The 23595-nt window shown below is 65.5% G+C and overlaps 2 protein-coding genes across 6 annotated transcripts; one reads left to right on the forward strand and one right to left on the reverse strand.

The window, feature by feature from the left end:
* The first annotated feature begins 6 nt into the window (after window positions 1-6).
* On the forward strand, window positions 7-16810 carry FMNL3 (formin like 3). Of its 4 annotated transcripts, none has more exons than XM_063425099.1 (27): window positions 7-248; window positions 2727-2810; window positions 2896-2976; window positions 3100-3176; window positions 4227-4310; window positions 4851-5003; window positions 6512-6620; window positions 6696-6772; window positions 6893-6986; window positions 7409-7483; window positions 7564-7674; window positions 7751-7897; window positions 8009-8110; window positions 8182-8428; window positions 8571-8639; window positions 9359-9483; window positions 9552-9754; window positions 11236-11470; window positions 11558-11626; window positions 11717-11797; window positions 11879-12008; window positions 12089-12249; window positions 14351-14452; window positions 14545-14634; window positions 14718-14829; window positions 14927-15025; window positions 16319-16810. In XM_063425099.1, the coding sequence occupies exons 1-26, from the start codon at window positions 102-104 to the stop codon at window positions 15016-15018; spliced, it is 3057 nt and encodes a 1018-aa protein (XP_063281169.1). In that variant the 5' UTR covers window positions 7-101; the 3' UTR covers window positions 15019-15025; window positions 16319-16810. The 4 variants fall into 4 exon arrangements, with proteins under 4 accessions (XP_063281169.1, XP_063281170.1, XP_063281168.1 ...); XM_063425100.1 differs by having other exon boundaries at window positions 3103-3176; window positions 7748-7897; XM_063425098.1 differs by having other exon boundaries at window positions 8-248; window positions 7748-7897.
* Window positions 16811-19025: 2215 nt separating this feature from the next.
* Window positions 19026-21941, reverse strand: ATG101 (autophagy related 101). 2 transcript variants are annotated; one of them, XM_063425169.1, is made up of 3 exons: window positions 21783-21941; window positions 20324-20612; window positions 19026-19865 (listed from the first exon to the last, which is right to left on the reverse strand). In XM_063425169.1, the coding sequence occupies exons 1-3, from the start codon at window positions 21824-21826 to the stop codon at window positions 19461-19463; spliced, it is 738 nt and encodes a 245-aa protein (XP_063281239.1). In that variant the 5' UTR covers window positions 21827-21941; the 3' UTR covers window positions 19026-19460. The 2 variants fall into 2 exon arrangements, with proteins under 2 accessions (XP_063281239.1, XP_063281240.1); XM_063425170.1 differs by having other exon boundaries at window positions 20324-20609; window positions 21783-21936.
* Between the last annotated feature and the right edge of the window lie 1654 nt (window positions 21942-23595).

The raw sequence follows: 23595 nt of genomic DNA on the forward strand, positions 1-23595 counted from the left end.
CGGGACCGGGCGGGGCGGGCGGGGCGGGACCGGGAGGCGGCGGCAGCGCCGGACACGACGGGCTGAACCTCCCCCACCGCCCCCCGGTGCCTGGGCCGGGGATGGGGAACGTGGAGAGCGCGGACGGGGAGGCGCTGCCCCGGGGCCCGGGAACGCCGTCGGTCCCGGGGGGAGCCGGGCTGTTCGCCCCGGGCAAGATGCCGATGCCGGAGCCCTGCGAGCTGGAGGAGCGTTTCGCCCTGGTGCTGGTGAGAGGCCGCGCTCCCCAGTTCCCGGGGCTCACCCTCCGTTCCCGGTGTGCCCCCTCGGTGGGCTTCGCCGGTTCGCTACGCCGGTGCTCCCGCCGCGCGCGCCCCGGTTCATCCCTTCCCGGGACTCCTCCCGATGCGCTCTCCCGGACCAGTTGGCGGGCATCGGGCACCACCGGGACGGCACCGCCGCCCGGAGCCACCATGGGCGGGCGGGGAGCGCCGGTGCCCGCGGGGATGGGCAGTGGCCGCGGGGCCGCGGGGCGCACCCCACCCGGGACAGCCCCGGGGGTGACGCCGCTCCCGGTGCCACCGCGGGGGCCCCTGAGGCCCGGGGACTTTGTAAACCGGGAAAGTCCCGTCGGGGCGGCGGGGACTGGAATTGGGTTTCTCCGTGGGTGCGCGGGACCGCCGGGCTGGGATTCCCCGCTGCCTGGGAGGGTTCCCGGTTTCCCGGTGGATGCAGTGGTCCCCGGTGGGCGCGGGTGCCCTGCGCGATCTCCGGTCCGCTGTCACAGCCGGGGCGGTGGCCACGGCGGTGCCACCGCGGCCCCGGGACGTGGCTCGGCAGTGCCCCCGGTGCCACCGGGACCACCAACACCGCGGCCGTCCCACCGGCGCTTGGGTCGCCCACGAGCCGTTCCCCCCTCGGCGCCGGCTTTGTTTTGAGGGGGAACACGGCGGGGACAGCACGGCTGGGTGACACCGGTGCCCCCCGGCAACCGGCCCCGCCATCCCGGTGGGAGCCACCGCCAGCGGAAGCCGCAGCCGGGCAGGAAATGCCGAGTGTGGTCCCACGGGGCTCTGAGAGACGAAATCGGGGGCAACGCGGGGCAGCGGCACCCCCGGCGGGGGCGCGTCCCGCCGGTGACGAGCGGCTCCCGCCCGCGGCGGCGCTGCCCGTCCCGCATCCCACGCGGGGCGGATGCGGCCGCCGGTCCCCGCGGGGCCTCTGGCGGGGGGGACACGACTTGTCGGGCGACACCGGTGCCGGGGGGGGCTCAGTTTGCCGGGTGGTGGCAGCAGCCTCCCCCCGAAATGTCCCCGGGGCCGTCGGCAGCGCCCGGTGCCGTCCCGGCTGCTGCCGGGGGTGGAAAATATTCCATCATGTGATAAAGCTCCGGCGGCCCCGGGGGCGAGGATCCGCCCCGGAGCCCCCCAGCCCCGGGGCGGCCTCCAGCCCCGGTACCGCGGTTTCCCGGTGGGATTCAGCCCCGGGATAGCCGTGGGGGCTCCCGGTGGGGCGGACGGCGGAGGAAGTGCCCGGCCGGGAGCGGCCGCGCTCCCACCACAAAGGCAGGAAACGAAGCGGCGGGAACGGGGACGGGCGGCTGCGCTTCAAAGCCCCCCGCGAGTGCCCCTCGGCCCCACCCGGGGTCTCTGCGCGTCCTTTCCGCCTCTGTTCCCAGGGAGGCCCGGGATGTTCCCGGTGGCCACGGGGGAACCACCGCAGCCCTCTGGGTGCCCCTTTGGGGGCAGTTTTGGCTGCTCCGTGCTGGTGTCAGTCTCGTGGGAGTCTGAGTGGCCCTCGGGTGCCCAGGGGTGCTTGGCCTGGGCCAGGCTCTGTCCCGGTTTCCTGCGGCTCTGTGGGATCGGGATGAGCAGGGGAGGGCTGAGTTTAGCTGGCATGGGGTGGGTGGAGCAGCCGTGGGGATGGCTCCTGATAATGGAGCTGCCCGGAGCTGCGTCACTGTGGTGGCATCTCCCACCAGGGTGGCATCTCCCACCAGGGTGGCATCACCCAGAGCAATGGCATCTCCCACCAGGGTGACGTCACCCACCTGGGTTGGCATCTGTCCCTGGGGGTGGCATTGCCCACCAGGGCAGTCCCCACGGCCCTCTGGCATCCCTGGTGCCCACAGTGGCACCCCATTTGTCCTGTGCCACATCCCGCACTGAGGATCCTGGGGTCCCCCCATGGGCCAGCACCAGAGCCTGGCCTTGTCCCTGGTGTCCAAGTGAGCCAACACCTGTGCTGGCACCTGTGCCCAGTGTCCCAGTGAGGAGCCACCAGTGCCAGGCCTCATGTCCAGTGTCCTGGGGAGCTGGCACCGATGCCAGGCCTCATGTCGGGTGTCCTGGGGAGCTGGCACCGGTGCCAGGCCTCATGTCCAGTGTCCTGGGGAGCTGGCACCGGTGCCTGGCCTTGTGCCATGGCCGGGAGCGGAGGCTGCGGTTTGTCACTCGGAAGCGGGTGCAGACAGGAAGGATGCGTCAGGGATGGCGAGATTTGGTGCTGCTTGTGGCTGGCGTTGTGGCTGCAGTGGCACTGCCATCCCCGTGCCACATCTGTGCCTGCTGGTGCATCCTCATGCCAGGACTCTGGCTATGTCAGGGGGCAGGGTGCCCTTAGAAGGGACCCTGGCTGTGCTGTGGGTGCTTTTTGGGGGGACCCAGGCTGTGCCATGGGTCTGGGTGCCCCTTGGGGGGGCACTGTCCCCACGTCCCACAGGGTGACACCCCGCACTCTGTCCCTAGAGCTCCATGAACCTGCCCCCAGACAAAGCCCGGCTCCTGCGCCAGTACGACAACGAGAAGAAGTGGGACCTCATCTGTGACCAGGTGGGGGCTGCGTGGCCCATGGGGGCTCTGGGGAGGGGACAGTGCTGCTGTCTCGGTGTCACCAACACCCTCCTGTCCCCGCCAGGAGCGGTTCCAGGTGAAGAGCCCACCCCACGCCTACATCCAGAAGCTGCGCAGCTTCCTGGAGCCGGGTGTCACACGGAAGGTGAGGGGCTGGGGGGTTTGGGGGAGCCTTGGGGGGGTTTGGGGGAGCCTTGGGGGGTTTGGGAGAGCCTTAGGGGGTTTGGGGAGTCTGGGGGAGCTCGGCTCAGCCTTGCTCTGCTCCCAGAAGTTCAGGAGGAGAGTGCAGGAGTCGACCAAGGTGCTGCGTGAGCTGGAGATCAGCCTGAGGACGAACCACATCGGGTGAGTCTGGGGTCCTGGGGAGGGGTCCTGGGCTCTCGGGGAGGGGTTGTGGAGCCCAGGCTGGGGCTGCGGGGTTCCGGATGGGGTGTGGGATCCCAGGGAGACCTCGGGCTCCTGTCACCAGCCCCGCACAGCTGCAGGGGAAGCCGGAGGCGCTGCAGGAACTGGGCCGGTTCCTGCCCCGGCCCGCGGGCAGCTCCCGGGGGCGGATGCCGGGGCGGATGGGCCGGCGATGACGCCCTGAACGAGGCAGCGCGGCCAGATCCTGGCCGGCTCCTCCCGACCGACCGGAGGGCTCTGTCGGCACCATCCCCGAGCCGGTGACACCCCGGGATGCCCCGGAGCTGCGCGGGGGTCGGGCGGGACGGGGCCGGCCCGGGGCTGTTGGGGACATCAGCGGCGGGTCCCCGGTGGCACGGCTGTGCCCGGGATGGCACGGCTGTGCCCGGGCCGGCTCGGTTGTACCCGGTGCGGCTCGTGCACGTGCCGGCTGTTCCCCGCCGCCGGCCCCGCTCGTCCCTGCCCACGGACTCAAAATAGCAGCAGCCGGAGACAGGAAACGGGCTGAGGCGAGGGGCTGGCGGCGGCAGGAAAGGGGCGGCCGCGGCCCCCGTGGCTCCCTGACGCAAGGGCTGTGGGCTGGTCTGGGGACCCCCAGTGCTCCTGGGGGAATCCCCCACTCAGTGCACCCACACCCCACTTGTCCCCCTCCTTGCCCTTGGGCGCAGCACCTCAAAAGTGCACCCCAAAACCCTCCCAAGGGTCGGGGCATCGTGAATCCTCTCCTTTCCCTGCGTGGTTCCATGGGTGGAGATGCAGCACCCACCTCCGTTTCCCGCCTGCACCAAGCCCTCCCTGCCCTGCACTCCTCAGATAACCCCGCGCTGGCGCTGGCACCAGTGATAGTGGAGGGGCTGCAACCACCACTGCAGCCTGGGGTTGTCCCCTCTGTCCCCTCCCCGTCCCTGTGCTGGGGTCTCCGGGGTGGAGGGGGTTGTGCCGGGGGGATCCCCGAGTCCTGCAGGCTCTGATGGGTACCTGGTGCCGCAGGTGGGTGCGGGAGTTCCTCAACGATGAGAACAAGGGGCTGGACGTGCTGGTGAACTACCTGTCCTTCGCCCAGTGGGCCGTCATGTGAGTGGGCTCGGGGGGTCCCTGGGGTGAGGGGGAACTCGGGGGGGTCCTCGGGGAGTGTGGAGGTCCCTGGTGGCTGTGGCAGCTCCCTGCTGCCAACGCCTGATACTGCTCGGTCCCTTATCACCCCTAAGGCGGGGACCTGTCTGCACCGGGGTTCTGAGGGACGCGGGATTTTCCGACCCTCCCTGCCTGCTCTGGGCATTCCAGAGCTGCCCTCCTGCCTCTTCCCACCCTGCAGCCAACCTGCCTCAGTGCTTGCATCTGTGCTGGAACCGTGTGCCCCTGCCAGAGCCATGTGCCCCTTGCCAAAGCAGCTGTGTGCCCCTGCCAGAGCCATGTGCCCCTTGCCAAAGCAGCAGTGTGCCCCTGCCAAAGCAGCGTGCCCCTGCCAAAGCAGCCGTGTGCCCCCTGCCAAAGCAGCCGTGTGCCCCTGCCAAAGCAGCAGCGTGCCCCTGCCAAAGCAGTGTGCCCCTCGCCAAAGCAGCGTGCCCCTGCCAAAGCAGCGTGCCCCCCGCCCCACGCGTGTCCCCCCGTCAGGTTGGATTTTGAGGGCCTGGAAGGCGGCGAGGACAGCGCCCTGGAGAAGCTGCGTGCCTGGAGCAGGTCCATCGAGGATCTGCAGCACCCCAGCGCCCTGCCCGCCCCCTTCACCAGCAGCCTGGCCCGCTCTGCCCGCCAGACCGCCCTACGGTACGTGCCCGGGGGGATGTCCCACCGTGGGGGGATGTCCTGCCATGGGGGTACGTCCTGCTTCAGGGCTCTGGCTGCCCACGGCGCTGCCGCTTGCTGCCCGCTGCGCTGTGTGCCGTGCTGTGTGCCATGCTGTGTGCCACGGTGTGTGCCACGGTGTGTGCCGTGCTGTGTGCCGCGGTGTGTGCCGCGGTGTGTGCCACGGTGTGTGCCGTGCTGTGTGCCGTGGTGTGTGCCGCGGTGTGTGCCACGGTGTGTGCCACGGTGTGTGCCGCGGTGTGTGCCGCGGTGTGTGCCACGGTGTGTGCCGTGCTGTGTGCCATGCAGTGTGCCATGCTGTGTGCCGTGCTGTGTGCCGCGGTGTGTGCTGTGCTGTGTGCCATGCTGTGTGCCATGCTGTGTGCCATGCTGTGTGCCATGCTGGGTACCACGGTGTGTGCTGGTGTGCCATGCTCTGTGCCATGCTGTGTGCCGCGGTGTGTGCCATGCTGTGTGCCGTGCTGTGTGCTGCGGTGTGTGCCGGTGTGCCATGCTGTGTGCCGCGGTGTGTGCCATGCAGTGTGCCATGCAGTGTGCCATGCTGTGTGCCGTGCTGTGTGCTGCGGTGTGTGCCGGTGTGCCATGCTGTGTGCCGCGGTGTGTGCCATGCAGTGTGCCATGCTGTGTGCCGTGCTGGGTGCCATGGTGTGTGCTGGTGTGCCATGCTGTGTGCCCCGGTGTGTGCCATGTTCTGTGCCGTGGTGTGTGCCAGTGTGCCATGCTGTGTGCCATGCTGTGTGCCATGCTGTGTGCTGCGGTGTGTGCCGGTGTGCCGTGCTGTGTGCCGTGCTGTGTGCCGTGCTGTGTGCCATGCAGTGTGCCATGCTGTGTGCCGTGCTATGTGCCATGCTGTGTGCCGCGGTGTGTGCCGGTGTGCCATGCTGTGTGCCGAGCCAAACCCTGTCCTGCCGTGGCTTGTGCCGTCATGCCCGGTGCCACTCACCGCCCTGTCCTGTGCCACGCACATCACCCGCACGGCACAGACGCGGTGCCTGGAGCTCGGGCTGTGCCTCGCCCTCGGCGTGGCTGTGCCGTGGCGCGTGCCACGTGTGCCGTGCCCCGTTGTGCCTCGCGTGCCGTGCCCGCCCTGCCGGCCCTGGCGCTGCCGGTGCTGCCGTGTCCTGCCTGTCCTCCGCTCACCCTGCTCTGGCTCTGTCCCCGCGCCCCGGGGTAATGCACCCCCTCTCTGCTTCCAGGCCCGGGGTGCCCCTCTCTGGCTGTGCTCTCTCTCTCTCCCCTCCGTGCCCACCTCGCCGCCCGCCGGGTAAGTACCGGGGCCAGCCCAGTGCTCGCCATGGCTTCGCTCCGTGTCTGCAGACTCTGTCCCTGTCGCCCTTCTCTCTGCCTTTGCCCCTCCTGGCTGTCCCCACGCTGTCCCCACGCTGTCCCCACGCTGTCCCTCGGTTCCCCACCCATCGGTGCAGCGCTGGTGGGCGATGGCCCCGCTCACTGCGTGCCCTGCCCTGCAGCTATGGGACACTGCCCAGCCGCAGGGCACTGAAGAACTCGCGCCTGGTGAGCCAGAAGGATGACGTCCACCTCTGTATCATGTGTCTTCGGGCCATCATGAACTACCAGGTACTGTCACCCCGCAGTGGGGACACCGCTGTCACCACTGCCACCACAGCTGACACTTTTTTTTGTCCCTCACAGTACGGCTTCAACCTGGTCATGTCTCACCCACACGCTGTCAATGAGATCGCCCTGAGCCTCAATAACAAGAACCCGAGGTGAGGGAGGCTCTGGCAGGGTGGGACAGGGGTCCTGGGGCTGCCGGGGGGTGGTGCTGGTGCTGCTGCTGCTGGTGCTGCTGCTGCTGATGGTGATGGTGATGGTGATGCTGTGCCCAGGATGAAGGCGCTGGTGCTGGAGCTGCTGGCGGCTGTCTGCCTGGTGAGGGGCGGCCATGAGATCATCCTCGCCGCCTTCGACAACTTCAAGGAGGTACGAGGGGAGTGGGAACAGCAGGTCTGGGCTGGCACGGGGGGAATGGGGGGAGACAGGGCCAGGCTGGGATGGGGGATGGACATGGGGGGGACAGGAACAGCCTCAGATGAGGGGAGTGGGGCACCAGAATCGGGCTGGGACTGGGGAACAGGACCCTGGGAATGGAGGAACTGAGGACCCCAGGACCAGGCTGGGATAAGGGAAACCCCAAGAGAAGGCTCGATGGGGGCACCACGATTCCCAGGACCAGGCTGGGATGAGGAGTCTGGAGTGCAGGGGATGGAGGGATCAGGGAAGATGAGGAATGTGGGGTCTGGGAGCACCAGACTGGGATTAGGGAAATGGAAATCCAGGAGATGAGGAGGGGGATCAGTGGCTGGAGGGCCCACGCCAGGTTAACCCTGTTCCTGCCTGCTCAGGTGTGCAAGGAGAAGCACCGCTTCGAGCGGCTGATGGAATATTTCCGCAACGAGGACAGCAGCATCGACTTCATGGTGGGACACCCCGTCCCGGGCGAGGGGGAGGCTCTTTTGGGGGGCAGGAGAACTCCTGGTGACGCCAGCCCTGCCTGCAGGTGGCCTGCATGCAGTTCATCAACATCGTGGTGCACTCGGTGGAGGACATGAACTTCCGCGTCCATCTCCAGTATGAGTTCACCAAACTGGGGCTGGAGGAGTTCCTGCAGGTACGGGGGGCTCGAGGGTCAGGGGAGCTGTGCCGGGGGCCCCCCATCCTTGACGCTGCCTTGGTGCCCACAGAAGTCGAGGCACACGGAGAGTGAGAAGCTGCAGGTGCAGATCCAGGCCTACCTGGACAACGTCTTCGACGTGGGGGGGCTGCTGGAGGATGCCGAGACCAAGAACGTGGCCCTGGAGAAGGTGGAGGAGCTGGAGGAGCACCTGTCCCACGTATGTGAGCACGAGGGGATGCAGGGACGTTCCTTGCTGGGTCCCAGGGAGATCAGCGGTGACACCAGGGGGTTCCCTGAGCCGCTGTCACAGCTGTGTCCCCCTCCCCAGCTAACAGAGAAGCTGCTGGACCTGGAGAACGAGAACATGATGCGGGTGGCAGAGCTGGAGAAGCAGCTGCTGCAGCGAGAGAAGGAGCTGGAGGTGGTCAAGGTGTGCTGGGGGGGCTGTAGGGAGCGGGGAAGGGTCCCCGAGACCCCCGGGCTGACGCTGGCTGTCCCCAGGAGACCTACGAGCACACGAGCCACCAGGTGCACACGCTGCGCAGGATGATCAAGGAGAAGGACGAGGCTTTCCGGCGGCACTACGGCTCCGAGCCGCCGCCGCTCCCACCCAGCGCCGAGCCCCCGCCTCCCCCGCCGGAGCCCTCGGAGGAGACCCTGCGACCCCCGGTGCCGCCCCCCGTGGAGGCTGCGCCCCCCCCGCCGCCCCCGCCTCCCCCTCTGCCGCCCCCCGCGCCCCCGCTCCCAGGTGAGGAGGGGCACCCAAAGGTGGGGACCCTCAGAGCTGGGTGTCCCCAGGGGTGGGGGGCTCCCAGACTGGGGGTTCCTGGGCCACTCCCGAGGCTGGGCAGTGCCCAGAACTGGGGTGTCACCCTCTGATGGCTTCGCAGGGAAGTGTCCCCCGGCCCCGCCGCTGCCCGGGGCTTCGCCCTCCATCGCCCTCACCGTGGGGCTCTCAGGTACGTGGGGATGAGGGGGGACCACGGGACGGGGACAGGGGACAGGGGACAGGGGACAGGGGACAGGAGGAAGTGGGGACTGGGACAGTGCAGGGACAATGGGGACAGGGACAGGGGACAGGGGACATGGGACAGGGAGGTGTGGGCACTGTAAGGACAGGGAACAGGGAGGATGTGGGGACTGGGGCAGTGCAGGGACAATGGGGACAGGGACAGGGGACACGAGGAAGTGGGGACTGGGACGGTGCAGGGACAATGGGGACAGGGGACAGGAGGAAGTGGGGACCATGGGGACAGGGATGATGCAGGGACTGTGCAGACAGGGAGGACACAGAACTGTGGGGACAGGGGACAGGGGACAGGGGACAGGGAGGGTGTGGGCACCATGGGGACAGGGAGGACACAGAAACTGTGGGGACAGGGAGTTGTGCACTTTAAGGACAGGGAACAGGGAGGACATGGGGACTGGGACAGTGCAGGGACAATGGGGACAGGGACAGGGGACAGAAGGATGTGGGCACCATGGGGACAGGGAGGACACAGGAACTGTGGGGACAGGGAGTTGTGGTTGCAATCCTCAAGGAACACCCACTCAGGGACCCCAGCAAGGGGAGGGGTGGCTCAGGGCTTGGTGACACCAGGCTCAGGTGGCTCAGGGTGGGCACAGGACATGTCCCCGTGCCCCGAGGGCGCTGAGCTGGCCCCCACCCTGCCGGCAGCCATCCGGATCAAGAAGCCCATCAAGACCAAATTCCGGCTGCCCGTGTTCAACTGGACAGCGCTGAAGCCCAGCCAGATCAGCGGGACGGTGTTCAGCGAGCTGGACGACGAGCGCGTGCTGGAGGTGAGCCCGGGACCCCTCCCCACTTTGGGCACCCCCATCCCCACTCCTGACCCCCCTCGTCCTGCCAGGACCTGGACCTGGAGCGCTTCGAGGAGCTGTTCAAGACCAAGGCGCAGGGCCCGGCGCTGGACCTGGTGTGTGCCAAGAGCAAGGCGGCGCAGAAAGTGGCCACCAAGGTGACACTGCTAGAGGCCAACCGTGCCAAGAACTTGGCCATCACCCTGCGCAAGGCCGGGCGCAGCGCCGACGAGATCTGCCGGGCCATCCACACGTACGGCCCCGCGCTGGGGGAGACGGGGGACAGGGCTGGAGGGGGGCCAGGAATGGGGCAGGGAGGGTCAGGAATGGGATGTATGGGGTGGGCAGGGTTCAAGGGGGCTGGTTGGGCTGCAGGAGGGTTGGTTGGGGTACAGGGAGGGTCAGGAATGGGGTGCATGGGGTGGGCAGGGTTCAAGGGGGCTGGTTGGGGTGCAGGAGGGTTGGTTGGGGTGCAGGGGGGCCAGGCAAGGTGTAGAGGGGCTATTTGGGGTGCAGAGGGCTTGGGCAGGGTGGTCTGGCTGAGGTTCAAGTGACTCAGAGTGCAGGGGGGGGTCTGGATGGGGTGCAGGGGGACCAGGCAGGGTTCCAGGGGACTGGCTGGGTCGCAGAGGGTTTGGCTGAGGGATGAATGGTCTGGTTGGGGTTCAGGGGGGCCAGGCATGGTACAGGGGCACTGGTTGGGGTGCAGGGGGGCTTGTTTGGGTCCAGAGGGTGCAGGCAGGGTGCAGCAGGCCTGGCTGGGATGCAGGAGGGACAGGCAGGGCTCAGAGGTCCAGGCAGGGTTCAGAGGTCCTGGCAGGGTTCAGGAGGTCCAGGCAGGGTTCAGAGGTCCAAGCAGGGTTCAGAGGTTCAGGCAGGGTTCAGAGGTCCAGGCAGGGTTCAGGAGGTCCAGGCAGGGTTCAGAGGTCCTGGCAGGGTTCAGGAGGTCCAGGCAGGGTTCAGAGGTCCTGGCAGGGTTCAGGAGGTCCAGGCAGGGTTCAGGAGGTCCAGGCAGGGTTCAGAGGTCCTGGCAGGGTTCAGGAGGTGCAGGCAGGGTTCAGGAGGTCCAGGCAGGGTTCAGAGGTCCAGGCAGGGTTCAGGAGGTCCTGGCAGGGTTCAGAGGTCCAGGCAGGGTTCAGAGGTCCAGGCAGGGTTCAGGAGGTCCAGGCAGGGTTCAGGAGGTCCAGGCAGGGTTCAGAGGTCCAGGCAGGGTTCAGGAGGTCCAGACAGGGTTCAGAGGTCCAGGCAGGGTTCAGGAGGTCCAGGCAGGGTTCAGGAGGTCCAGGCAGGGTTCAGGAGGTCCAGACAGGGTTCAGAGGTCCAGGCAGGGTTCAGAGGTCCAGGCAGGGTTCAGGAGGTCCAGGCAGGGTTTAGGAGGTCCAGGCAGGGTTCAGAGGTGCAGGCAGGGTTCAGAGGTCGAGGCAGGGTTCAGGAGGTCCTGGCAGGGTTCAGAGGTCCTGGCAGGGTTCAGAGGTCGAGGCAGGGTTCAGGAGGTCCAGGCAGGGTTCAGAGGTCCAGGCAGGGTTCAGGAGGTCCAGGCAGGGTTCAGAGGTCCAGGCAGGGTTCAGGAGGTCCAGACAGGGTTCAGAGGTCCTGGCAGGGTTCAGAGGTCCAGGCAGGGTTCAGAGGTCCTGGCAGGGCGCAGGGGCTCTGGCAGTGGTTCAGGGTGGCCGAGCAGAGCGCCAGGGCAGGATCCAGCTGGGACCCTCTCCCTGACACCACGACACGGGGCAGGTTCGACCTGGCGACGCTGCCGGTGGATTTCGTGGAGTGCCTGATGCGGTTCCTGCCCACGGAGGCGGAGGCGAAGGCGCTGCGCCAGTACGAGCGCGAGCGGAAGCCGCTGGAGGAGCTGGCGGACGAGGACAGGTTCATGCTGCAGTTCAGCAAGGTGGAGCGGCTGCCGCAGCGCATGGCCATCATGGCCTTCCTCGGCAACTTCGCCGAGAACGTGCAGATGCTGACACCGGTACGGAGCTGGGGAGGGGATGCCAGGCCCACCGTGGTGGTCTCTACAAAAACCCGGCTGAGCCCCCCCTGTTCTGTCCCCCTGCAGCAGCTCAATGCCATCATTGCAGCCTCGGCCTCTGTCAAGTCGTCCCAGAAGCTGAAGCACATGTTGGAGGTGGGGATGTGAGGATGGGCTGGGTGAGGGGGGTCTTGTGGGGGTCTCAATCCCTCCTGACCCTCCAATCCCGCTGCTTCGCCCCTGCAGATCATCTTGGCGTTGGGCAACTACATGAACAGCAGCAAACGCGGAGCAGTCTACGGCTTCAAACTGCAGAGCCTGGACCTGGTGGGCAGCCCCTCCCCAGCTCCCTGGGACCCCGGGGTTCTCACCCCACAGCCCTGACCCCCTCCCCAAATCCTCCCGCAGCTCCTGGACACCAAATCAACCGACAGGAAGATGACGCTGCTGCACTTCATCGCGCTGACGGTGCGGGAGAAGTACCCAGAGCTGGCGACCTTCTGGCAGGAGCTGCACTTTGTGGAGAAGGCCGCGGCAGGTGCCCCTCAACCTGTGCCCACGGCCCTGCCACGCTGTGCCGGCCCCACGCAGCCACTGACCCGTCCCGTGTCCCCGCAGTGTCCCTGGAGAACGTGCTGCTGGATGTGAAGGAGCTGGGCCGGGGCATGGAGCTGCTGCGGCGGGAGTGCGGGCAGCACGAGAGCGCGGTGCTGCGCAGCTTCCTGGGCGCCAGCGAGGGGCAGCTGGAGCGGCTGCAGCGCGACGCGCGCACGGCCGAGGTGAGGGCGGCTCGCACCCGGCCTGGCGCCCAGCGCGGGCACACTTGGCCATCCACACCTCACTCTGCATGCTCCTCGTGCACACCTGGCCATCCACACCTTGCTTTGCACACTGCTGGTGCACACCTGGCCATCCACACTGCTCTGCACACTCCTTGTGCACACCTGGCCATCCACACCTGGCTGTGCACACTCCTGGTGCACACCTGGTCATCTATACCTCACTCTGCGTGCTCCTCTTGTACTCCTGCTTTCCTTTGCATGCTCTTTTTTCATTCTTCGTCATTCACACTGCTCTGCACACTCCTTGTGCACACCTGGTCATCCACACCTGGCTGTGCACACTCCTGGTGCACACCTGGTCATTCACACTGCTCTGCATGCTCCTTGTGCACACCTGGCCATCCACACCTCACTCTGCATGCTCCTCTTGCACTCCTGCTTTCCTTTGCATGCTCTTTTTTCATTCTTCGTCATTCACACTGCTCTGCATGCTCCTTGTGCACACCTGGCCATCCACACCTCACTCTGCATGCTCCTCTTGCACTCCTGCTTTCCTTTGCGTGCTCTTTTGTCATTCCTCATCATCCACACCTTGCTCTGCACAATTTTTGTGCACATCTGCTCATCCACACCTTTCCTTGCATGCTCCTCGTGCACATCTGGTTCCACTCCTGGCTCTGCATGCTCCCTTTCCCTTTCCTTTCCCAAAGGAAAGCAGTTGTGCTTTCCTTTGCATGTTCCTTTTGAATCTCTTGTCATCCATACCTTGCTCTGCACACTTTTTGTGCACATCTGCTCATCCACACCTTGCTCTGCACGCTCCTTGTGCACACCTGATCATCCACACTGCTCTGCATGCTCCTCATGCACACCTGGCCATCCACAGTGCTCTGCACACTTCTGGTGCACACCTGGCCATCCACACCTCACTCTGCAAGCTCCTCTTGCACTCCTGCTTTCCTTTGTGTGCTCATTCCTCGTCATCCACACTTGGCTCTGCACGCTCCTCATGCACACCTCATCATCCACACCTGGCTGTGCACATTTCTCGTGCACAATTGCTCATCCACATTTTGCTCTGCATGCTCCTGGTGCACACCTGCTCATCCACACCTGTCTGTGCATAGTCCTGGGGCACACCTGGTCATCCACACCTTGCTCTGCACACTCCTTATGCACACCTGATCATCTACACCTTGTCCTGCATTGTCCTCGTGCACACCTGGTCATCCACACCTGGCTGTGCACACTCCTCGTGCACACCTGGTCATCCACACCTTGTCTTGCATGGTCCTCATGCACACCTGGCCATCCACACTGCTCTGCACACTCCTGGTGCACATCTGGCCATCCACACCTCACTCTGCACGCTCCTTGTGCACACATCATCCACACCTTGCTCTGCACACTTTTTGTGCACACCTTGCCTTGCATGCTCCTTGTGCACATCTGGTTCCACTCCTGGCTCTGCATGCTGCCATGCACTACTGCTTTCCTTTGCATGTTCTTTTGGAATATCTTGTCATCCATACCTTGCTCTGCACACTTTTTGTGCACATCTGCTCATCCACACCCTGCCTTGCATGCTCCTTGTGCACATCTGGTTCCACTCCTGGCTCTGCATGCTGCCATGCACTACTGCTTTCCTTTGCATGTTCTTTTGGAATATCTTGTCATCCATACCTTGCTCTGCACACTTTTTGTGCACATCTGCTCATCCACACCCTGCCTTGCATGCTCCTTGTGCACATCTGGTTCCACTCCTGGCTCTGCATGCTCCCTTTCCCTTTCCTTTCCCAAAGGAAAGCAGTTGTGCTTTCCTTTGCATGTTCCTTTTGAATCTCTTGTCATCCATACCTTGCTCTGCACACTTTTTGTGCACATCTGCTCATCCACACCTTGCTCTGCACGCTCCTTGTGCACACCTGATCATCCACACTTTGCTCTGCACACTCCTTGTGCACACCTGGCCACCAACACCTGGCTGTGCACGCTCCTTGTGCCCCCCTGCCCTGCTCTGCCCACACGCGGTGCCCGCCGTGCCCTGCACTCCCCCGTGCCGGGCACTGCCCGTCCCTGACCGCCGCTCCCGTGCCAGGACGCCTACAACACCGTGGTGCGGTATTTCGGCGAGAGCCCCAAGACCACCCCCCCGTCCGTCTTCTTCCCGGTCTTTGTCCGGTTCATCCACTCCTACAAGGTGAGGTGGGGCCGGGACACGCTGCAGGTGAGTCACACCGTGGTGGGGGACAGGTGACACGGGTGACACCTCCCACCTGTGCGGCCCGGCAGGACGCGGAGCAGGAAAACGAGACACGCAAGAAGCAGGAGGAGGTGATGCGGGAGAAGCTGCTGGCACAGGAGGCTAAAAAGCAGGAGAAGGTTAGAGGAGGCAGGCTGGGGAGCAGGGGGCACCGAGGGGTCTCCGTGTCCCTAACCTGGACCCCCCCGTGCCTCCCTCGCAGCGGAACAAGTGGCAGCAGCAGGAGCTGATCGCGGAGCTGCGGCGGCGCCAGGCCAAGGACCACCGGCCCATGTACGAGGGCAAGGACGGCACCATCGAGGACATCATCACCGGTACGGCCCCCCCGGCCCCCGGCCCCTGCCCCGGCCCCGCCGGCCGCGGGGGCTGACGTGTCCCTGTCGCCCCCGTCCCCTGCCCGTCCCCCCGCAGCGCTGAAGAGCGTCCCCTTCACTGCCCGCACGGCCAAGCGGGGCTCCCGCTTCTTCTGCGACCCGTCCCACCACGACGAGTCCAGCTGTTAGGACCCAGGTACACCTGCATGCCTGGACCCCCTCGGATCCCACCTGGATCCCCCTGGATCCCCCTGGCCCCGCATGCCCCCCTCTGCACGCTCCCTCCCTGCATGTTGTCACCCCAGGGTGTCTGGTGTGGCCCGGTCCTTTGGATTGGGGCAGGCAAGGCTGGATCCCAGCACAGGATCCCGGCACAGGATCCCGGCAAAGGATCCCAGTGCAAGGCTGGATTCCAGCACAGGATCCCAGCACAGGGTCCTGGTGCAAGGCTGGATCCCAGCACAGGATCCCAGTACAGGATCCCAGTGCAAGGCTGGATTCCAGCACAGGATCCCAGCACAGGATCCCAGTGCAAGGCTGGATTCCAGCACAGGATCCCAACACAGGATCCCAGCACAGGATCCCAGCACAGGGTCCTGGTGCAAGGCTGGATCCCAGCACAGAATCCCAGCACAGGGTCCTGCTGCAAGGCTGGATCCCAGCACAGGATCCCAGCACAGGATCCCAGTGCAAGGCTGGATTCCAGCACAGGATCCCAACACAGGATCCCAGCACAGGATCCCAGCACAGGATCCCAGTGCAAGGCTGGATCCCAGCACAGGATCTCAACACAGAGCTGGATCCTGGCACAGGATCCTACTGCAAGGCTGAGTCTCAGCACTGGATCCTAGTTCAAGGCTGGATCCCAGCACAGGATCCTGGTGCAAGCCTGGATCCCAGCACAGGATCCCAGCACAAGGCTGGATCCAGGTGCAAGACCAGGTTCTGGCACTGGATTCCAGTCCAGGATGGTGCAAGGCTGGGTCCCGGCACAAGATCCCAGCACTGGATCCTGGAGCAAGGCTGGATTCCAGCACAGGATCCCGGCACAGGATCCCAGCACAGGGTCCTGCTGCAAGGCTGGATCCCAGAATGGGGCCTTAGTGCATCACTGGATCCCAGGGCAGGATGCCAGTGCACTACTGGGTCTCAAGAGGGGATCCCAGCACAATACTGGATCCCAGGCTGGTATCCCAGTGCACTACTGGGTCCCAGTACAAGGTCCCAGTACATTACTGGGTTCTGTGCAGGATCCCAGGGCACAACTGGATCCCAGTGTGGGGTCCCAGTGCAAAACTGGATGCCAGGGTATGGTCCCAGTGCCTTACTGGGGCCCAGAGTGCGAATCCCAGTGCATTACTGGGTCCCAGCCCAGCGCCTGGAGGACTCCCCCTGTGCTGCCTGTGCTCTGGGGGAGTCACCTGGGCACCCCCTCGGGCCAGGCCAGGTGTCCCTGGCTCTGTCCCTGACTGTCCCTTCCACCCCACAGCCCGAAGGTGGATCCGCCTGTAGCCAAGCAAGGAGGAGCCCGACGGGGGGGCAGGAGAGGACTGGGGCTGCCTCAGTTTCCTCTCCTCACCCCCCTCTGCCCCCAGAGAGGCTCCGTCCTGCCCTGACACCATGTGGGAACAGGGCCAAAATGTCCTTGTGCCACCATCCTCACGGGTGACATCCCTGTGCCCAGGGAGACCCTGCACCCAGACCACCCCCTGCCCACCCAAGCAGAGGCCAAATCCATCTGTGGTGGGGCCCCAGCACCAGGAGCTGACCCGTGGGGTGTCCCAGCTCTGTCCTGGGGGGGCTCGCTGCCTCAGAGCCCCCACCCCCACTCCAGGGACCAGAGGGACCCCCACACCCCGCGCTCGACACTTTGACCACTGATGTGAACACTAAGTGCCAAAACAAAGGGACCAAAGCCAGGCTGGGGGGGGGCACTGGGAGAGGGGCAGGATGGTGCCCCCCACCCCAGGACCCCCCTGCCCACCCCCCCGTAGTGACTTTTTGTACATGTGAAATATATGGAGTCTTTTACACGGCCAGTGCCTGATTTGGGGAACGTGGTGGGGGCACAGGGGCAGCCCAGGAGTCTGGGGGGGCAGGGAGGGGGCACAGAGATGTGCAGGGAGCAGACATTTGGCAGAGCTTTGCAGTGCTGTTATTAAAGCTGTGGGATTAAGGAGAGGGAGGACCCCATTTGGGGAGGAATTGGGAGCCCCCCTTACATCCCCAGCCCCACTCCAGTGTGGGGTGGTCCCAGCTCACCCCACTTTTGGTGGCTATGAGGGACTGGGAACAGATTCAAGGCTGAGAGGGGCTGCAGGGGGAGCAGGATGAGGTCCCAAAGGAGCAGGATGGGGCCAGGAGGGCAGAAAGGACTTGAGGGGTGGAATGTGGCGTGAGGGGCTGGGAGGGGCAGGATGCGAGCCCAGACCCCCAGCAGCAGCAGCACAAGGGCCTGGCCTCCCTCACTGAGCCCCACCAGCCCAGGGATTAGTCCTGAAACAGGGAATAAAAGTTTCCCCTAATCCTCTTGGGGGGATTACCAGCCCTGCCGCGCCCAGGGTGGGATCCGGCCCGGCCCCAGCTCCCCCAGCGCCGCCGCTGACCTGGGACCTTTTAATCCACCCACACCGGCCCCTACTCCGTCCAGGGGGACACTTGGAGATGCTGTGAGCAAAGATGCTGCAGTCCAGCTGTGTCCATCCATATCCAGCCACGTCCGTCCATCCGTCTGTCTGTCTGTCTGCTGGGTTTAGGCAGGTCCCTCCTGCCCTCAGTGACGTCCAGCCACGAGTCCCCAGTGCTCAGGGCAGGATCCCAGTGCCCATCCCGCTCCCTTCCCGAGGCTCACTGGGGATGCTGCAGGCAGGGACGCTGCTGCTCGGCCGTGTCCATCCACGTCCGTCCGTCTGTCCATCCGTTGGGCTGTGCCTGCCCAGTCCCTGCATGCGCTCGGTGACATCTGCCCACACAAGCCCCCAGTGCTGTCCCACTCCCTCAGAGACGCTACAGGCCAAGGGCACTGCTGTGTCCGGCCGTCCCCCTGTCCGTCTGTCCATGGGCGAGGCTCCGGCCGCTCCCTACGTGCCCTCGGTGCCCCCGTCGGGCTCGGACGGGCGCCGCTCGCCCTGGGCCGCGGGCGCTGCCAGGCTCTCGGCCTGCAGCAGGAGGTTGCAGCCGAGGAAGAGGATGGCCAAGGTGACGGCGAGGCAGAGCACCAGGACCACGGCGATCTGGGCGGCCTCGCTCACCCCCGTGTCCTCGCGGGTAGTGTTCATGTCCCCCTCCTCCTCCTCCTCCTCCTCCTCCTCTTCCTCCTCCCGGGAGCTGAGTGTGGCGGCGACAGACGGGGAGGGTTTAAGTGATGTCAGGGACTGTCTTATCCCTCCCTCCCGTGCCCCCCTCACGCTGGCTGGCACTGGGTGCCCCCCCGGGCAAGGGGCACAGCTTTGCTCTGGCCTGGAGCCCCCCTGGAGGGCTGCAGAGTCGTGTGAGGAGGGGGGAGTCACCCCAGCTCCTCCCTAGGTGCCTTGGGGGGCAGCTGGGGCTGCCCAACTGCCCATTCTGCCCCTCCCCACTGCAGTGGGGTGCAATGGGGACCCCCCAGCTCAGCCCCATGGTACGAGTGTGCCATGGGGACTCCCAGCTCAGCTCCATTACACTGGGGTCCCCCAGCTCAGCTCCTCAGCACGGGGGTGCAATGGGGACCCCCAGCTCAGCCCCATGGCTCAGGGGACCCCCAACTCAGCCCCACAGAACTGCAGTCCCCCAGCTCAGCCCCATGGTACGAGTGTGCCATGGGGACCCCCAGCTCAGCTCCACTGCACAGGGGTGCAATGGGGACCCCCAGCTCAGCCCCATGGCTCAGGGGACCCCCAGCTCAGCCCCATGGTACGAGTGTGCCATGGGGACCCCTAGCTCAGCTCCATTACACTGGGGTCCCCCAGCTCAGCTCCTCAGCACGGGGTGCAGTGGGGACCCCCAGCTCAGCCCCATGGCTCAGGGGACCCCCAGCTCAGCCCCATGGTATGAGTGTGCCATGGGGACCCCCAGCTCAGCTCCTCAGCACGGGGTGCAGTGGGGACCCCCAGCTCAGCCCCTTGATTTTGGATGTCATGGGGACCACCAGCTCAGCCTCAGCATCCACTTCCCCCCTCCCACAGCCCCCACAAGCCAGGATGTGAGCAGGCTCCATGTGAAAGCAGAAACATTTTATTTTTGGGGCAGCTCTGGCCCCCCAGGGACAAGGGTGACACTGGGGGACAGGTGGTGATAAGGGACACGGCCAGCACTGGCTGTGTGGCACCAAGTTTGCTGCAGAGGGGTGGGGTTCAGGTGTCACCCTGACCCCCAGCACCCCCTGCCAGGCCCCAGCACCACTCAGAGCTGGTGCCACACGTGCCCTGAGGACTCACCCCGGCCATCAGCCAGGCCGGAGCCGCTGAGCCGGTTCTCCAGGATGGACAAAACCCCGTGGCATAAACCAAGGAGCACCAACCCTCAAATTACCGGCTAGGCCAAGCCAACCTCCTCCCAGAAGCTTTCTGGAGGTGAAGGAGGGGAGATCCAAGCAGAGTCACAGTCCCAGAAGTGCCACAGCCCACGGTGACCCTGCCTGGGTGACACCAGCCCTACAGCGCCAGCGTGTCTTTGATGAGCCGGCGCATGGTGGTGGTGACAGAGGTGCCCAGGGAGTCTGTGATCTGGTAGGAGATCTTGTACAGGTAGGGCTGCACGTCCTTGAGGCTGGTGTCGAAGACGTTGTCCACCTCGGACTGGGTGGGCATCTTGGGCAGGTACTCGTGGCGGTTCATCACCTCCACGATGTTGATGATCTTCTCACAGAGCTTCTCGCCCACCTTCTCGCGGCAGATCTGCCGCTCCTGCTCGTTGGCCAGGTTCACCACGTTCACCTTGATGGTCCAGAGCTCCCAGGGGATGCACTCGTCCGAGAAGGGCCACCGGGATTTCTTCTTCTGGTAGAACTCCAGGGAGATCTGCCCCATCCCGTCGGAGCCGGAGCCGCGCAGCGCGTCCTGCGTGGACGGCACGTGGCTCGTGGGGGGACAGGCACTGCCTGACCCCTCCTCGGGCACACCCGAGGGGTTTTACAGAACCACAGGACATCCTCGGTTGGAAGAGATGCCCGAGGATCACCCAGTCAAACTCCTGGCCCCGCACAGGGCACCCCAACAATCCCACCCTGTGCCTGAGGGTGTTGTCCAAACACTCCTTGAGCCCTGGCAGTGTTGGGGCCGTGACCTGGGGAGCTGTTCCAGTGCCCAGCCACCCTCTGGGGAAGAACCTTTCCCCAATACCCAGCCTGACCCAGTTCCCTCAGGTCCTGTCCCTCTACTTGGGACCAGAGATCAGAGCTGCTCTAGGGATGAAGCTGATGAGTCTCCTCCCAGTCTCCTCCAGCTGAACAGATCTAACTCTGCTCCCTATGTGGCTCCCCCTCAACACCTTTACGCCCCCATTTCCACCCCGTTACCTTGAACTCCCCCACAGCCTTGCGCAGGGCCCTGTCGAGCTCCTCGGAGGAGACGCGGACGTAGGCGAAGTCGATGAAGTCGCAGTCCACGTCCTGGGTGCCCACGGTGCCGATGGAGTAGGTGCCCTCCTTCTTGTAGTGGAACTTGCCGGTGCTGCGGTGCAGCAGGACGGTGTGGAGCACGGCCAGCATGGCCTCCTCCACCTGCCGCCCCTCCACCGACACCTCCAGCACCTCGGCGCGGCAGTTCATGGCAGGGGCGGCGCCGGAGGGGGCACAGCAGCGGCTGCTGAGGGCACAGGAGGGTGGGCACGGGGCGTTGGCTGCAGCCCGGCTTGGGTGGCAGCCCCTCTGCCAACCCCCTGCACTCCTGGTAATCCACAGGACCCAGCTGTCCTGATTTGAGTCTCCCACACGCCACAAGGATCCAGGCACTCTAGGTATAGCCCCCCCATATCCCCACAGAGACACAGATGTCTCGGTTTAAGTCCCTCACATCCCACTGATGTGGAGCCTCCCGCACATCTCAGGCTCAGACGGGTCCAGGTCTGGATGCCCCACAGGGATCCGGGTGTGCCAGGATGTGCGGAAGGTGCCAAAAATCCCGGTCAGGTCTCCTCACACCCCAGGGCGGTGCCCCCAGTGCTGCCCACCTCACAAGGGCCCTGTGGTGCCAGTACAGGCCCCTCAATATCCCATAGGGACACAGAAGTCCTGGCCTGAGCCTCTAACAACCCAGAGGAGCACAGATATCCTGGCCTGAGCCTCTAACAGCCCAGAGGAGCGCAAATGTCCCAGCCTGAGCCTCTAACAACCCAGAGGAGTGCAGATATCCTGGCTTGAGCCTCTAACAACCCAGAGGAGCGCAAATGTCCCAGCCTGAGCCTCTAACAACCCAGAGGAGAGCAGATATCCCAGCCTGAGCCTCTAACAGCCCAGAGGAGCACAGATATCCCAGCCTGAGCCTCTAACAGCCCAGAGGAGCACAGATATCCCAGCCTGAGCCTCTAACAGCCCAGAGGAGCGCAGATATCCTGGCTTGAGCCTCTAACAACCCAGAGGAGCCCAAATGTCCTGGCCTGGTCCCCTCACACCCCAGGGCAGTGTCCCAGCCTGGCTCCCCCGCCAGCACACAGGGACGCCAGGAGTCCTGGCTGGACTCTGCAATACCCCAGGGGGTCCGGGTGTCCTGGTCAGGTCCCCTCAGGGATCAAATACCCCCGAGGGACCCGGGGGTCTCGGTACGGGCCCATCTCCACCTCACAGGGGCCCGGGGGGTCCCGGTTGGGCCCCCCAATACCCCACACAGGCCCAGACGTCCCGGCCCGAGCCCACCTCAGTCTCCCGCGGAGCGCCTGAGGTCCCCTCCAGGCTCGAGGCCCCAGATGCCCCTCGGTCCCTGCGCCCCTCACCCCCGGTCCCGGTCCCTGTCCCGGCCCCAGCCCCGGTCCCCACTCACCGCCCGGGCCCGACCATCTGACGGCACGGAGGGAAGTGGATCATCCCATCTGCGCGGGGGGGTCAGAGCACACCACAGGCCATCGTAGCGGCACTTCCGACCATGACCACTGTGTTTCGTCACTCTAAACTCGATTTCGCGATTATTTTTCCCATTTGGAGTCGTTTCCGGCCGCGGGGCGGCGCCCAGGGTGGAATCGCCGTTCCGAGTCCGGGGGTTCCCCTCTCCCCAGCTTGGTTCGTTCCCAGACCATAGAGCTGCAGTGCCGCAGCCCAGAGCGGCTCAGGGGCTCCATTGCGCCCCCCCCCGCGCTGGAGGCTCCCGGCGGTACCGCAGGGGGCGGGTCCGTGTCCCCCGCTGACCCCCGCGGGGACAAGGCGACAACGCGGGGGACACGCGTGGGGACACGGCCACAGCGGTACGGACGGGGGCACCACAGGGGCAGGGGGGACACCTGTATGAGGGACAGAAGGGACACAAGGATATGGGACAGCAGGGCAATGGGGGAAATAAGGAAGGGGGACACAGGGACAGATGGACACAAGGGACAGAGTGGCACAGGGATGTGGGGACACGGGACGCAGGGGATACTGGATAAAAGGACATGAAGGCTAGGGGGACAAAGGGACAGTGAGATGGCTGGGTATGGGGATAGGGATGGACAGGGGGACACGTGGATATGGGGACACAGGGCACAGGGGATACTGGAAACAGAGACCTGGGGACATGAGGGATATGGGGGCAGAGGGATGGATGGACAGACGGACGGATGGACGAATGGATGGATGGATGGATGGACGGATGGACATGAGAGACACAGGGACAGCGGGATGGATGGACATGAGGACAGAGGAATGCATGGATGGACAGACATGGGGGACACAGGGAACAGGGACATGGAGATTTGGGGCACCGATCGGCCACGCTGCCGTGGGGACACATGGCTCGGTGTAAGCAGCAGCAGGAATGCGGCCGTGGCGTGTCACCGTGCGGGGACAGCCGTGTCTGAGCCGTGCAGCTCCGGGACCGCCGGCGAGACCTGAGCTCTCCGCGGAGCTGCTTTTACTTTGCAGCAGCCCCTGCCAAGGGAACGGGGACAGAGACAGGACAAGGTGGGCAGAGGGCAGCCCTGAGCTGTGGGGAGGGGACGGAGACCTGCGGCACGACCGGAGCGGAGCCGTGCCGAGCTGTGCCGTGCCGATCTGTGCCGTGCCGAGCTGTGCCGTGCGGAGCTGTGCCGTGCCGAGCTGTGCCGTGCCGAGCTGTGCCGTGCCGAGCTGTGCCGTGCCGGCTGCCAACTCCCGTGCCCACTGTGTGCGGCTCCGCTGTTCCCCACCCCGATTCCCGTTGGCGGCCCCGCCGTGCGTCAGCGCTGTCCCCGCGGCGGGGGCGGCGGCGGGGGGACAGAGGGACCCTTGTTTTGTGTCACTGCGGGGCGCCCCCGGCCCCGCGCCTCAATGTGGCCCTTGTTCCGCACCGGGCCTGGGCATATCCCCGTTAACTTCTGCTCCGGGGCCAGGCTGTCCCCGGCAGGAGGAAGGGGACAAGCCGGGGGACACACCAGCCGTGCGTGTCACCCTTGGAACCTTGGAACTCCTGGCTCTGTCCCCAGATCCTGGGATCGGGACCCCGAACGCCATCACCCCCCCGCCCCGCCGGGGCGGGCCCTGCCAGCGGCCGCGTCCCCAGGAACACGAGCGGGGGACACGGTCACGCTTCCCGGTTATTTTGGGGAGGATAAATCAGGCAGGCGACAGGTGCGGGGCAGCGGCAGCCACCGCCGCGGGGTGAGTGACGGTTCAAGGGCAGCGGC

This window comes from Prinia subflava, unplaced genomic scaffold (genome assembly GCF_021018805.1).
Source record: "Prinia subflava isolate CZ2003 ecotype Zambia unplaced genomic scaffold, Cam_Psub_1.2 scaffold_53_NEW, whole genome shotgun sequence".
NCBI lineage: Eukaryota > Metazoa > Chordata > Aves > Passeriformes > Cisticolidae > Prinia > Prinia subflava.

Bases quoted from the DNA above. Each gene is read 5' to 3' on its own strand.
- FMNL3 (XM_063425098.1), top strand. From the start codon at position 102: ATGGGGAACGTGGAGAGCGCGGACGGGGAGGCGCTGCCCCGGGGCCCG. The intron at 7,675-7,747 runs GTACGGGGGGCT...TGGTGCCCACAG, and splicing joins GGCTGGAGGAGTTCCTGCAG to AAGTCGAGGCACACGGAGAG. The intron at 11,627-11,716 runs GTGGGGATGTGA...TCGCCCCTGCAG, and splicing joins AGCTGAAGCACATGTTGGAG to ATCATCTTGGCGTTGGGCAA.
- ATG101 (XM_063425169.1), bottom strand. From the start codon at position 21,826: ATGATCCACTTCCCTCCGTGCCGTCAGATGGTCGGGCCCGGGCG. The intron at 20,613-21,782 runs GTGAGTGGGGAC...CTGTGCCCTCAG, and splicing joins CAGATGGTCGGGCCCGGGCG to CAGCCGCTGCTGTGCCCCCT. The intron at 19,866-20,323 runs GTAACGGGGTGG...CCGTCCACGCAG, and splicing joins AGGCTGTGGGGGAGTTCAAG to GACGCGCTGCGCGGCTCCGG.